The 12,816-nt window shown below is 47.5% G+C and overlaps 1 protein-coding gene across 15 annotated transcripts in view; it reads left to right on the forward strand.

Annotated features, from left to right (window-relative positions):
- Positions 1 to 9,766: 9,766 nt before the first annotated feature.
- BNC2 (basonuclin zinc finger protein 2) overlaps positions 9,767 to 12,816 on the forward strand; it is a 460,480-nt gene continuing 457,430 nt past the window's right edge. For 4 of the 15 annotated variants that reach the window (XM_063649458.1, XM_063649462.1, XM_063649474.1 and 1 more), the window contains exon 1: positions 11,786 to 11,911. In XM_063649458.1, the coding sequence (XP_063505528.1) occupies positions 11,909 to 11,911 (3 nt within the window). In that variant the 5' untranslated portion in view covers positions 11,786 to 11,908. Of the gene's footprint in view, positions 11,912 to 11,953; positions 12,213 to 12,816 lie in introns of those variants that run through there. The other 11 variants (XM_054500788.2, XM_063649472.1, XM_063649482.1 and 8 more) reach the window with 7 other exon arrangements.

The raw sequence follows: 12,816 nt of genomic DNA on the forward strand, positions 1-12,816 counted from the left end.
TCTAGCTAAAGGATTGTAAATGCACCAATCAGCACTCTGTAAAAATGGGCCAATCAGCATTCTGTAAAATGGACCAATCAGCACTCTGTAAAATGGACCAATCAGCGCTCTGTAAAATGGACCAATCAGCAGGATGTGGGCGGGGCCAAATAAAGTAACAAAAGCTGGCCACCCCAGCCAGCAGTGCAAATGCTCTCTCATCTTCCACACTGTGAAAGTTTTGATCTTTTGCTCTTTACAATAAATCTTGCTGCTGCTGAGTCTTTGGGTCTGCACTACTTTTATGAGCTGTGACACTGACTGCAAGGATCTGGGGATTCATTACTTAAGTCATTGAGTCCTGAAGTCAGCAAGACCATGAACCCGCTGGGAGGAACAAACAACTCCGGATGCGCCAACTCTAAGAGCTGTAACACTCACTGCGAAGGTGTGTGGCTTCACTCCTGAAGTCAATGAGACCACGAACCCACCGGAAGGAAGAAACTCTGGACACATCTGAACATACAAAGGAACGAAGTCTGGACACACCATCTTCAAGAGCTGTAACACTCACTGTGAGGGTCTGCGACTTCATTCTTGAAGTCAGTGAGATCAAGAACTCACCGGAAGGAATAAATTCCGGACACGGTAGGAGAGAGGTAACTTTTTTACTATATAAAGGACAGAGAACACAGAAGATGAAAAAGATATGTATGGGGTGCTCTGTTTGACACAACTGTGTTGCAGTCATACACATGTCTCAGAATAAATGGGGCTTTAACAGTGTTCCTTTCTAGTGGAGCAGTGGACACAAGTACACGGCTGAAGCAATAAGCTGATACATCAGAAGAGCATGCAACTGAAACAGCAAGTAGCCTGGTCTGAATGCCTGAGTGACCAGGTGTAAGTGGAGTCAAAACTTAAGAGCACATGTAATGTTAGAATTTGTGATAAGGGACTTTTATTCCTATAGAAATGTGTTTTTCTTAAGATATTTCATGCTTAAGTGTTAGAACTTCGTTTGAATAAAGTATTTCATTAAACCCCTTTCTCTGTTGCTGTGCCTATCTCACTGTACCAGGAATGATGGAGAGTGGAGAAAGCTGCACTCCATAGGGCCTCTGCTCTCAAAGAGCTTACTTTCTCATTAAGGAGGTAAATCAGACATACATAAAATAATCACAAATATGTAAGGGCATGTGATTCCGTGACAAATCAATAGTCCAGGCTCTATGTGCTGCAGGAGCTTTAGAGGAGAGAGAAGAAGAGAAAGGGAGAAAAAGAGCCACAGAAATAAAGGAGGGCTTCATGAAAGATGTGTAATCTGATCAAGTCCTTGAGAGCAGGGAGGGATTTAAGAGCTGGGCGACACCTGGCTGGGCGCGGTGGCTCACGCCTGAAATCTCAGCACTTTGGGAGGCTGAAGTGGGCGGATCACGAGATCAGGAGATCGAGACCATCCTGAGTAACATGGTGAAACCCCGTCTCTACTAAAAATAGCAAAAAAAAAAAAAAAAAAAGCCAGGCATGGTGGTGGGTGCCTGTAGTCCCAGCTACTCCCGAGGCTGAGGCGGGAGAATGGCGTGAACCCAGGAGGTGGAGCTTGCAGTGAGCTGAGATCACGCCACTGAGCATGGGCAACAGAGCGAAACTCCGTCTCAAAAAAAAAGAAAAAAATCTGGGGGACATCTACATGCTGTAGTCCTTAGACCAGATAGTTAAAGCTTCAGAGTCTCTTTCTCAACCATATGATAGCGATAATAATGCCTGGCTCTATAGTTTGTTGGAAAGATTCAGTAATATAAAGAAAATGATAAAGAACTTGACTCACAGTAGATACTTAGTACAATTATTCTGTAATCATAAATGATCTAAATGTAGCTGTGCCTCTTTTTCAGAGGGGCTTCAACCCACCTTTGGAAATAGGTGGTAATTAAGTTGGCACAGACACGAATCGTTAAAGAGGAAGTAGTGTATCCAGCTGGAGAGTCAAGAGAAAAATACAGAAATAATTATGCATGTGTGCAGGGAAGGCTATCCCAGCACAGCAGTGGATTCTTGCTGGGTTGGGAAAAAACACGGTATAAACAAGGTGAGGTCATTTATTCATTCCACACAAACTTACTGAACAACTATTAGGTACCAGGCACTATACAAGGTGTGGGCGTTGAAAAAAAGTGAGCCTTGAGAAGGAGACATTACAATTTGCCTTGACATGGTGGAAAACAGGGCAAGAGCCAGACACGGTGGCTTATGCCTGTAATCCCAGCACTTTGGGAGGCTGAGGCTGATGGATCACCTGAGGTCAGGAGCTCAGGACGAGCCTGGCCAACATGGCAAAACACCATCTCTACTGGAAATACAAAAAATTAGCTGGGTGTGGTGGCGTGCACCTGTACTCCCAGCTACTCGGGAGGCTGAGGCAGGAGAATGGCGTGAACCTGGGAGGCGGAGCTTGCAGTGAGCCGAAATCGCGCCACTGCACTCCAGCCTGGGCAACAGAGCGAGACTCCGTCTCAAAAAAAAAAAAAAAAAAGTTACCATTGTTAAAATAAACATTTAAAACACAAAACATAAGTTGCCCTATCTGATAGTCTTGATCTTGGTTTCTTGATAAAGTTTCCATAGGTAGAAAATTTCTTTCATTTCCTGTTCACATTGGTCAAATTGATGAGAGGAAGTCAGATTTTTAAGATGAAGTCAGAAAGCATGCTAAAGTTGACATTAGTGTATATATTCTTCCATATAAACTCATTTTCTCTTTTAGTGATGACAATATTTTGTCTGTTCTTATTTTGGTTTTGCTACTGAGATTGAATTGCTTTTTAAAATTCATATTTTTTTCCACAACATTTATATATTTTTTCTTTTTATTTACCAAGAACTATAGTCCATTGTGAATATATTGGGTAGTATTTGAATAACGTAACATACAGGATCTCCTAGAAAAGTTAAGAGCACTACACAAAATCGTGTGTTGAAATTGTCTATGTAAGGACTTACTTTGTTTCTAAAACATGTTATTTCTTGAAAGACAACTCATAGGATTTGTAAATAATATTTCATGCAATAAACTTATATTTACTTAATTTGCAAGAATGACTCATCAACAGCAGCAGATGGGGGCCAGGAACACACACTTATGTGGCCACAACTACAAATAAAACTAACTGATTAGATAGTAACCACTTCTGAAAATGTCACCTTAACTCCACTTTGTGTCAGCATTTCCTGCTGTGGAGTTCATGCTAACTAGTATTCTGTCTTTGTTGATTGTTAATTTTTAATTCTTACAGGGGAATGATAAATGATAATACTTTTCCCGTTTTACTGATTTCTTCATAGATTTTTCTCAGAATTTGGAAAAAAATATGTAAATTTTATAGGAAATGACAGAAGGAATTCCTACATGGAAACTGTAAATAGACATATCATTTCCCTGTAATTTAGAAAGCTTCAAGCTGCAATTAATAAAATGCAACCTCAAAATAGACTAAATGATAAGGGGATTGACTATATCACATAACAAGAAGTTTCACGCCTTCTGGGGTTAGTTAATGCAGTAAGTCAGTAACATCATCAAGAGTTCAGGGGCTTACCACCTTCCCACTCTATCATTCCAGGTATGTGGGGTCCCTTTTGGTCACAAGGTGGATGCAGCTGCTTTGAAGTACCACAGTCTCATATACTAACATCCAGAGCAGAAAAGGGACAATCTATTTCTTGCCATTTTGGTTTTTTAGTTTTAATGCATAATCTTTCCCTGACACCCCCCAATGACTTCCTCATCCTTCATTGGCTAGAACTAACATGCTCATCCTTAAACCAATGACAGCAAAGGGGAAGAGAGCCACCATAATGGGTTTAGAACAATCTAGTTTAACCTGAGGTATGGAAGGGACACTAACTGTTGTGTACACCAGCCATTCTCAAACGATCTCTGTTTCTTTTTTTTCGAGACGGAGTCTTGCTCTGTCGCCCAGGCTGGAGTGCAGTGGCGTCATCCCGGGTCACTGCAACCTCTGCCTCCTGGGTTCGAGGGATTTTCCTGTCTTAGCCTCCCGAACAGCTGGGATTACAGCAGGGCGCCCGCCACCACACCCGGCTAATTTTTGTATTTTTAGTAGAGATGGGTTTTTGCCATGCTGGCCAGGCTAGTCTTGAATTCCTGACCTCAGGCAATCCACCCACCTCGGGCTCCCAAAGTGCTGGGATTACAGGCATGAGCCACCACCCCCAGCCACGATCTCATGACCTCTTAAAAATTATTGAAGAATTCAAAGAGCTTTTTTTTTTTTTTTTTTTGAGACAGAGTCTCACTCTTGTTGCCCAGACTGGAGTGCAATGGCGCAGTATCGGCTCACTGCAACCTCCGCCTCGTGGGTTCAAGCGATTCTCCTGCGTCAGCCTGCTGAGTAGCTGGGATTACAGGCATGCGGCACCACGCCCAGCTAATTTTGTAGTTTTAGTAAAGACAGGGTTTCTCCATGTTCGTCAGGCTGGTATCGAACTCCTGACTTCAGGTGCTCTGCCAGCCTCCACCTCCCAAAGTGCTGGGATTACATGTGTGAGCCACCATGCCGCCCAGAGCTTTTGTTGATAAACATCAGTAGCTACTGACGTTTATTTTATGAGAAAAATTTGTTATTAATTCATTTAAAATAACAATATTAAACCCATCACTTGTTACTATACTGTGGTAGACAGAATAATGACCCCTAATGATGGTTCATATCCTAATCCTTGAAAACCTGTGAATATGCAGATATGATTAAATTAAGGATCTTGAGATAGGGAGATTATCCTTAATCATCTAGATAGACCCAGTGTAATCACTCAAGTACTTATAATTGAAAGAGGGAGGGAGAAGGCTCAGTGTCACAGTGGTATGGCATGAGAAAGACATGTCTGGTTATTACAGGCTTTGAAGATGGAAGGGGGCCATAAGCCAAGGAATGGGGGTGACCTTTAGAATCTGTAAGAAATAAGGAAATAGATTCTCCTCTATGGACTCCAATAAGAAACACAGGCTCACAAACATGTTTTAGTTTAGTGAAACCTATTTCAGATTTCTGACCTCTAAAATTATGATGAGTTTGTGTTGTTTAATCCACTAAATCTGTGGTAATTTGTCACGGTGAGAGGTGACAGCATGCTGGCAGCCCTCGCAGCCCACGCTCCCCCTCTGCACCTCCTCGGCCTTGCTTGAAGAGCCCTTCGGCCCACCGCTGCACCGTGGGAGCCTCTTTCTGGTCTGGCCAAGGCTGGAGCCGGCTCCCTCAGCTTGCGGGGAGGTGTGGAGGGAGAGGCGCGGGCGGGAACCCGGGGCTGCGTGCGGCGCTTGTGGGCCAGTGCGTGTTCCGGGTGGGCGTGGGCTCCGCAGGCCCCACACTGGGAGCAGCCGGCCGGCCAGCCAGCAAGCCCCGGGCAGTGAGGGGCTTAGCACCTGGGCCAGCAGCTGCTGTGCTCGTGCTCGATTTCTCTACGGGCCTTAGCTGCCTCCCCGCCGGGCAGGGCTTGGGACCTGCAGCCTGCCACGCCTGAGCCCACCCCATCCCCCAATGGGCTCCTGCACAGCCGGAGGTTCCCGACTAGTGCCACTCCCTGCTCCACAGAGCCCAGTCCCGCAGGGTGCGGGACTGGCAGGCAGCTCCACCTGTGGCCCGGTGCAGGATCCACTGGGTGAAGCCAGCTGGGCTCCTCAGTCTGGTGGGGACTTGGAGAATCTTTATGTCTAGCTAAGGGATTGTAAATACACCAATCAGCACTTTGTATCTAGCTCAAGGTTAGTAAACACACCAATCAGCACCCTGTGTCTAGCTCAGGGTTTGTGAGTGCACCAATCAGCACTTTGTATCTAGTTAATCTGGTGGGGACTTGGAGAACCTTTATGTCTAGCTAAGGGATTGTGAATGCACCAATCGGCACGCTGTATCTAGCTCAAGGTTTGTAAATGCACCAATCAGCACTCTGTGTCTAGCTCAGGGTTTGTAAATACACCAATCGACACTCTGTAACTAGCTAATCTAGTGGGGAGGTGGAGAACTTTTGTGTCTAGCTCAAGGATTGTAAATGCACCAATCAGCACCCTGTCAAAACAGACCAATCAGCTCTCTGTAAAATGGACCAATTGGCAGGATGTGGGTGGGGCCAGATAAGAGAATAAAAGGAGGCTGCCCAAGCCAGCAGTGGCAACTAATTCGGGTCCCTTTTTACGCTGTGGAAGCTTTGTTCTTTTGCTCTTTGCAATAAATCTTGCTGCTGCTGACTCTTTGGCTCCACACTACTTTTATGAGCTATAACACTCATTGCAAAGGTGTGCAGCTTCACTCCTGAAGCCAGTAAGACCATGAACCCACCGGGAGGAACGAGCAATTCCAGACGCTCTGCTTTAAGAGTTGTAACACTCACCACGAAGGTCTGCAGCTGCACTCCGGAGCTAGCGAGACCATGAATCCACTAGAAGGAAGAAACTCCAAACACATCTGAACGTCAAAAGGAACAAACTCCAGACACGCCACCTTTAAAAACTGTAACACTCACTGCAAGGGTCCGCAGCTTCATTCTTGAAGTCAGTGAGACTAAGAACCCACCAATTCTGGACACAATGGCAGCTACAGGAAATGAATATATACTCACATTTTAAAATGAAAAACAAAAACAGGCTGGGTGCGGTGGCCTGCGCCTGTAATTCCAGTTTGAGAGGCCGAGGTGGGTGGATCGTCTGAGGTCAGGAGTTCGAGACTAGCCTGGCCCACATAATGAAACCCCGTCTCTACTAAAAATACAAAAATTAGCCGGGTGTGGTGGCACACGCTTGTAGTCCCAGCTACTTGGGAGGGTGAGGCAGAAAAATTGTTTGAACCTGGGAGGTGGAGGTTGCAGTGAGCCGAGATTGTGCCACTGAACTCCAGCCTGAGCGACACAGAGAGATTCCATCACAAAAAAAAAAGCAAGAAGAAGAGTGCACTGATTTACATTTTTGGCACATTTCTTTAACGCTGATTAAGACAGGTGGGTTCTCATATCTGGTTCTGCATTCAGTCTGTTGTGATACCACCTGTTACACCGTCATTGGAAAACTCCACTGTACACACAGGAGAGAATATAAGAAAGGCAAATAACTTCCCAGTATTGTAATAAGAATAGTTTTGGCTTCATGGACCTCCTAAAAGGGTCTTGGTGATCCTTAGGGGTCCCAAGACCATACTTTGAGGATGGCTAGTGTAGGAAGTCAACAGTGTTTGCTACATTCTCCAAAAGAAAAAGCTCTTCCCCCCCTCCCCCCATATTCTTACACTGAACTTGTTTGGCCTTAAGGTCTTCAGAGCAATGCAGTGTAATCCTCTTGACATTTCTTCATTACTTCAAGTAATACTTAAAAGAGTTTATTTTGTGCCTGGCATTGTTTTATGGGCTGAGGCTATGTAAGTGAACAAAGTCCTCACTTAACGGTGTCATGCATAGGTTCTTGGAAACTGTGACTTTAAGCAAAACGACAATAAGCAAAACCCATTTTACCATAGGCTGCTATAAACAAGAGTACTGCAGGATATTTCTGGTCACAAAACATCACCAAACTTCTAAATAAACACCCCAAAATACTTCTAATATTGAAACATTGAAATAAATGTGAGCTATACATACACTTAAGAAAGATTAATACAAACAATTAGGATAATTAAATTTTTTTTTTTTTTTGAGACGGAGTCTGGCTTTGTTGCCCAGGGCTGGAGTGCAGTGGTGCGATCTCAGCTCACTGCAACCTCCACCTCTGGGGTTCAAGCAATTCTCCTGCCTCAGCCTTCCAGTAGCTGGGATTGCAGGCGTACACCACCATGCCTGGCTAATTTTTTTGTATTTTTAGTAGAGACGGGGTTTCACCATGTTGGCTAGGCTGGTCTCAGACTCTTGACCTCAAGTGATCTGCCTGCCTTGGCCTCCCAAAGTGCTGGGATTACAGGTGTGAGCCACCGTGCCCAGCTAGATAATTAAAATATTTACCCAGTTATTCCAGTTCTGAGGTGCAGGTGGCTAGAGCCGATCTAGACAGCTCAGGGTGCAAGGCAGGAACCAACCCTGGACAGGCCATCAGTCCCTGCAGGGCACACTCACACACACACTCACAATCACTCACACTGGGACCATGTGGATACTCCAGTGAACCCAAAGGGCATATCTTTGGGATGTGTGAGGAAACTGGAGTATCCAAAGAAGACCGATGCAGACAATGGGGAGAATGTGCAAATGCCACACATACAGTGGCCCTGGCTGGAATCAGTTTTTTTTTTTTTTTTCTCAGTCTTGTAACAAAAGGACGTTGAATGAAACGACATTGAATGAAACGATGTTATTCAAGGACCTGCAGCACGGTTGTTTCCCTTATGGAGCTTCCATTTTAGTTGAAGAAAAATAATAAATACATAAACTAAGAAGACAATTTCAGATATTGATAAGGGATACAAAAGGGATACAACAATAAGTAATAACAGGAAGTATGAGGGGTGTTTTGAGTGGTGGGCCAAGAGCTATTTAAACTAGAGTCTGCAGAATTGCTATTAGAGCTGAGATATAAATGATAAGAAGGAATCATTGGAAAACTTGGGAGAACACTCCAGATAGAGCAGCAGGGGCAAAGAGCAGGAAGGAGCTTTGCAAGTTAGAGGAACAGAAAGGAAGCCAATGTGACTTGAGTGTAGTCCACCATGGTAATGAACAAATGGAATAAAACAGTCGAAAAAGTCAGGCAGGTTTAGATAATTCAGGTCTTGCAGGATACAAAAAGGACTTAAAGTTTTATTCCAATTGCCATACAGACCGCTAGAGGAAATGAGACTATGGAATCCTCTTAAATGCTAGGCTTTGCTTCCTTCTGTATATTCTTCCACCTTCTCCAAGCGCTGCTCTTCAGCCTAACACATTCCCAATTTTTATCATGATGACTCTCCAGAAAGGCATGCGATCCCAAATAGACGCATCTTGCCTCACATAAATTGTTTGTCATGCTAACATCAAAAACAGACAGATCTGGAACCAATCAGGGGAATGTAAATTACAGGTTGCTTGATGTGGAATAACTTCTGCATGTTGGCCAGTGTAGGTGTGCAGCCAAAAATGCACTGTGTGAATACAATTGTTTGGCAATTGCTGATCTGTCACTTGTCCAAAGCGGTAAGTGTGTGAATGGTAATGACTCTGAAATTAGCAACTAGCTTTTCTCATCTCTCCATGATGCAAGAAAAACATACTGGAACTTGGCTCATTTCTGGAAAATTCTTGTGATGATCCTCAATTGTTCAAAATGCACATTTGGTCATCATTATCCCTTGCGTAATCAGTTTCTGCAAACTACAGGATGATGTTAGTTATGTTTAGAGAATAAGGGAACATGCTCTACACCTTAATTAAATCATTTAAAGATGAGCCTTCTTAGATAACATGCATTTAAATATATATATAGATGGTTGTTGGGAGATCTAGTCTATACTTTGATTTATGCTGTAGTGAGAGAAGTAATCTTGTCTTTCATTGGAAACCTGGAGACGCAACCTGTGCCCAGAACTCTAAGGTATTTACAATAAATAATATGGGAGAAGTGTTTACCACACATTTTTCCACAACAAAATGATGCACAGAATCCACAAATGCAGAAATCTTTGAAAGGGCCAGGAAACGGTCAGGAATTTGGACCCAATCAGTATACGGAACTGCAAGTGCATGTTAAAAAGCTGGATCCACGTGAATAATAAGCCTAATCCCATTTTCTTTCTTTTTTTTTTTTTTTCAGATGGAGTCTCCCTCTGTCACCCAGGCTGGAGTGCAATGGCACGATCTCGGTTCACTGCAACCTCCACCTCCCCGGTTCAAGCAATTCTCCTGCCTCAGCCTCCCGAGTAGCTGGGATTACAGGCGCCTGCCACCACAGTTGGCTAATTTTTGTATTTTTAGTAGACATGGGGTTTCACCATGTTGGTCAGGCTGGTCTCGAACTCCTCACCTCAGGCGATCCGCCCGCCTCGGCCTCCCAAAGTTGGATTACAGGCGTGAGCCACCGCGCCCGGCCGCCTAATCACATTTTCAAGACAGCTGTGGCTACTTGGGACTCTCATCAGCGGCTCCCGACAAATTTTTAAAGATCAGTTACTGTGAAAATTTATATTAAACTAAGACCAGACTCTGCAAAGAAAATAAAACTATGTAATTCCAAGGCTACATATTTTCAAAGGAATTTAATTCTGTCCTCTGAATGCAATTAAGTAGTCTCTCTCTCTATTTGAGGAAGAGAGAAAGGAAGAAGGGATGATTCTCAATTCTCAGTAGGAACCGGTAACCATACCTGCTGTTCTGCCAAGTCTTCGCCGATTCTCTGATTTCTTAGTGCTCAGGGAGTATGCTTGAAACTTATGCCTTCCTCCCATGTTAGATAAGCAGAAAGTTTGCTCTAGTTATGATAAATCTGCACAACGCGGAGATGTTTTTGGCACAAAGTGTACGTTAGTTAGATGATGATGATCAAGCTCCCCCCAACCCCCGCCCCATCCTCGCGGCCGGGGAGTGTGTTTTGCCTGTATTTAAGAAATACCCTTCAGCTGCAGGCGTGTGCGCGCTTAGGCTGTTGTCGGCGTTTCTGAGTCTCCAAGGCAGGGTGACTTGGGTCGGCTGAGTGTCACCCGCAGATGTGACTGTTCTTTCCCTCGCGGGCGCGACAGCCTCCTTCCTCTCCAGCCCGGGGCCCGCGGCCCAGACCAGGGGAAGGGGAAGGAAGCCCTCGCCGCAAGCCGGCGTCTGGGCCGGCACAAAACGCGCCGCCACCAGAAAAACTTTTTTCCCCCAGCTGCGCGCAACTTTTGGCCTTTTCTCCCAGCACGTTCTCGTCCCAGGTTTCTGTCCCCTGGGTTTTCCTCCGCCTCACTCGCCTTCTCCCCAGCGGCGCGCGGAGGAGCTGGGCTGAGAGGGGCGCGGGGAGCCGGGTCGGCCGCGGCTGGGACGCCGAGGAAGGGGCAGGGGCAGGGGAGGAGGGGGCGTGCGGGGCTGGGGAGGAGGAACTGGTCAAAGGGGACAGAGACGCCCGAGTGCCCGAAAAGGAAAGAGCTGCCGCGGTTTGCTGCAGTCGGAATAAAGTTCGCGCCCTTTCCTCGGCGTTTCGCAGCCTCCTCTCCTTGCTCCGCTCCCCACCCCCGCCCCGCAATTTTTGTGTGTGTGTGTGTCTGTGTGTGTGTGACAGCTGGGCGCTAGCGGCCACCTCCACCTCCACGCCCGCAGTTCCCGGGGGGGGGGGGGGCGCCAGGGTTGTTTTTCCATCCCCACAAAGTTGTTTTTTCCATCCCCAGAAAGAGAGCAAGAAAAACCCAAACAACAAACAAAAAGCCCCCAAACAAGTCACAGGGTGAGGGGGAGGGAGAAACATACAGCCTCCTTCCCCAAGCCCCTGGACCTCTGAGGACAAACAACACAACGAACCAACCGACTTTTATTTTGCAAAAGGGAAGCAACATTGTAGTCACGACAATTCTGCAGAGAGAGGAAAAACTTGTGGGGCTTGCGCGGCCGCCGAGGTCACCTCGCCCGCCGGTCCCCCGCCTCCCGCGAGCAGGGCAGCCCCCTCCCGGGACAGGCCGTTCCTTTTTTTTTTTTTTTTTTTCGTCCCGAGGAGAAGCCGGGGAACCGTGCCGGCTGGGACTCGGGGCGCGAGCGCGACCCCGGCGCGAGTGTAAATCAGTCACCTGAGCGCAGAGGGGCCGCGGCGAGGGCGCGCGCGGGCGGGCGGGGAGGCGGAGGCGGCGAGAGCGGCGGCCCGGAGGAACTCGGTGGGGGAGGGAGAGAAAGGCCGAGACGGAGGGAGCCAGCGGCGGCCGAGGGGCTGGTCCAGGCGCGGCCGCTAAGAGGAGACCAAGAGGCGGGGGCTGCACTTGACAACCAGCATGCCGAGATGGTAAGAAGTTTCCACCCTCCTTCCCTTTTTATTCTAGACTTCCTCAGAAATGACCCCCGCGCCCGAGCGCCACCGGGGCCGCCCGGGGGCCGTGTCCGCCCTCCAGCCCTGGGCGCGAGGGGCAAGGGGCGCTGAGGAGGGCGGGCCGGGGACCAGAACCCCGGTCCGACCTGATCCCCGCTGCGCTCCCTGTGGCCTCCCCTAAACTTGGCCCCAAGTTTCCGAGGCGAGCTCCAGGTGGGAGGGTGCACGTGTGAGGGGGCTCCTCAAGGTCGGCCCCGCTCGCGGCTTCCACGCGAAGGTGAGCGGCTGGCTAGGGGAGGCTCCAGGGCGTTGGGGACGGGCTGGGGGGACGAGGTGGAGGGGAGTGGGGGATGAATGGAGCGCTGGCAGGAGCTCGGGGAAGAGAGGAAGGCGGCTGGGACCTACGGGAACTTTTACAACTTGCCGCCGAGTGAGGGACTGGCAGCTGGGCGTGGGTGCCGGGTGCGCTGGGGCGCAGCCGCCCGGGCCCGGCACGTTGACTCTTCCCCTCCCCTCGTCTTCACATTCGGAACCTTCCCGTGGTAAATGGAGATGGGAGGAAATGCTCCCGCAGGCTTTACGGAGAAGGTGCAGAACACAGGGCAGGAAAATCAACCCTGCAGAGACGGCTCTTTTCGAAGTGCAATTCTATAGGAGCCGATTTGTTTTACTTGCACGTTGACTGGAGGGTGGGATTTGGGGCCTGGGGAGGGAGCAGAATAAAAAATTATATATGTTGAAAAACCCTAGGTGAAATCTCCGGTGAAGTGAGTTTAAGGTTGAAAAAAAGTTCCAAGTGCAAGTGGTGGAGGAGATGGGCTGGCTTTGTCAAGCGAGACTTCAGCACAGCCTCTACGAGAAGCGACTTCTCTGCAGCGAGG

This window comes from Pongo pygmaeus, chromosome 13 (genome assembly GCF_028885625.2).
Source record: "Pongo pygmaeus isolate AG05252 chromosome 13, NHGRI_mPonPyg2-v2.0_pri, whole genome shotgun sequence".
In the NCBI taxonomy this organism is placed as follows: Eukaryota; Metazoa; Chordata; class Mammalia; order Primates; family Hominidae; genus Pongo; species Pongo pygmaeus.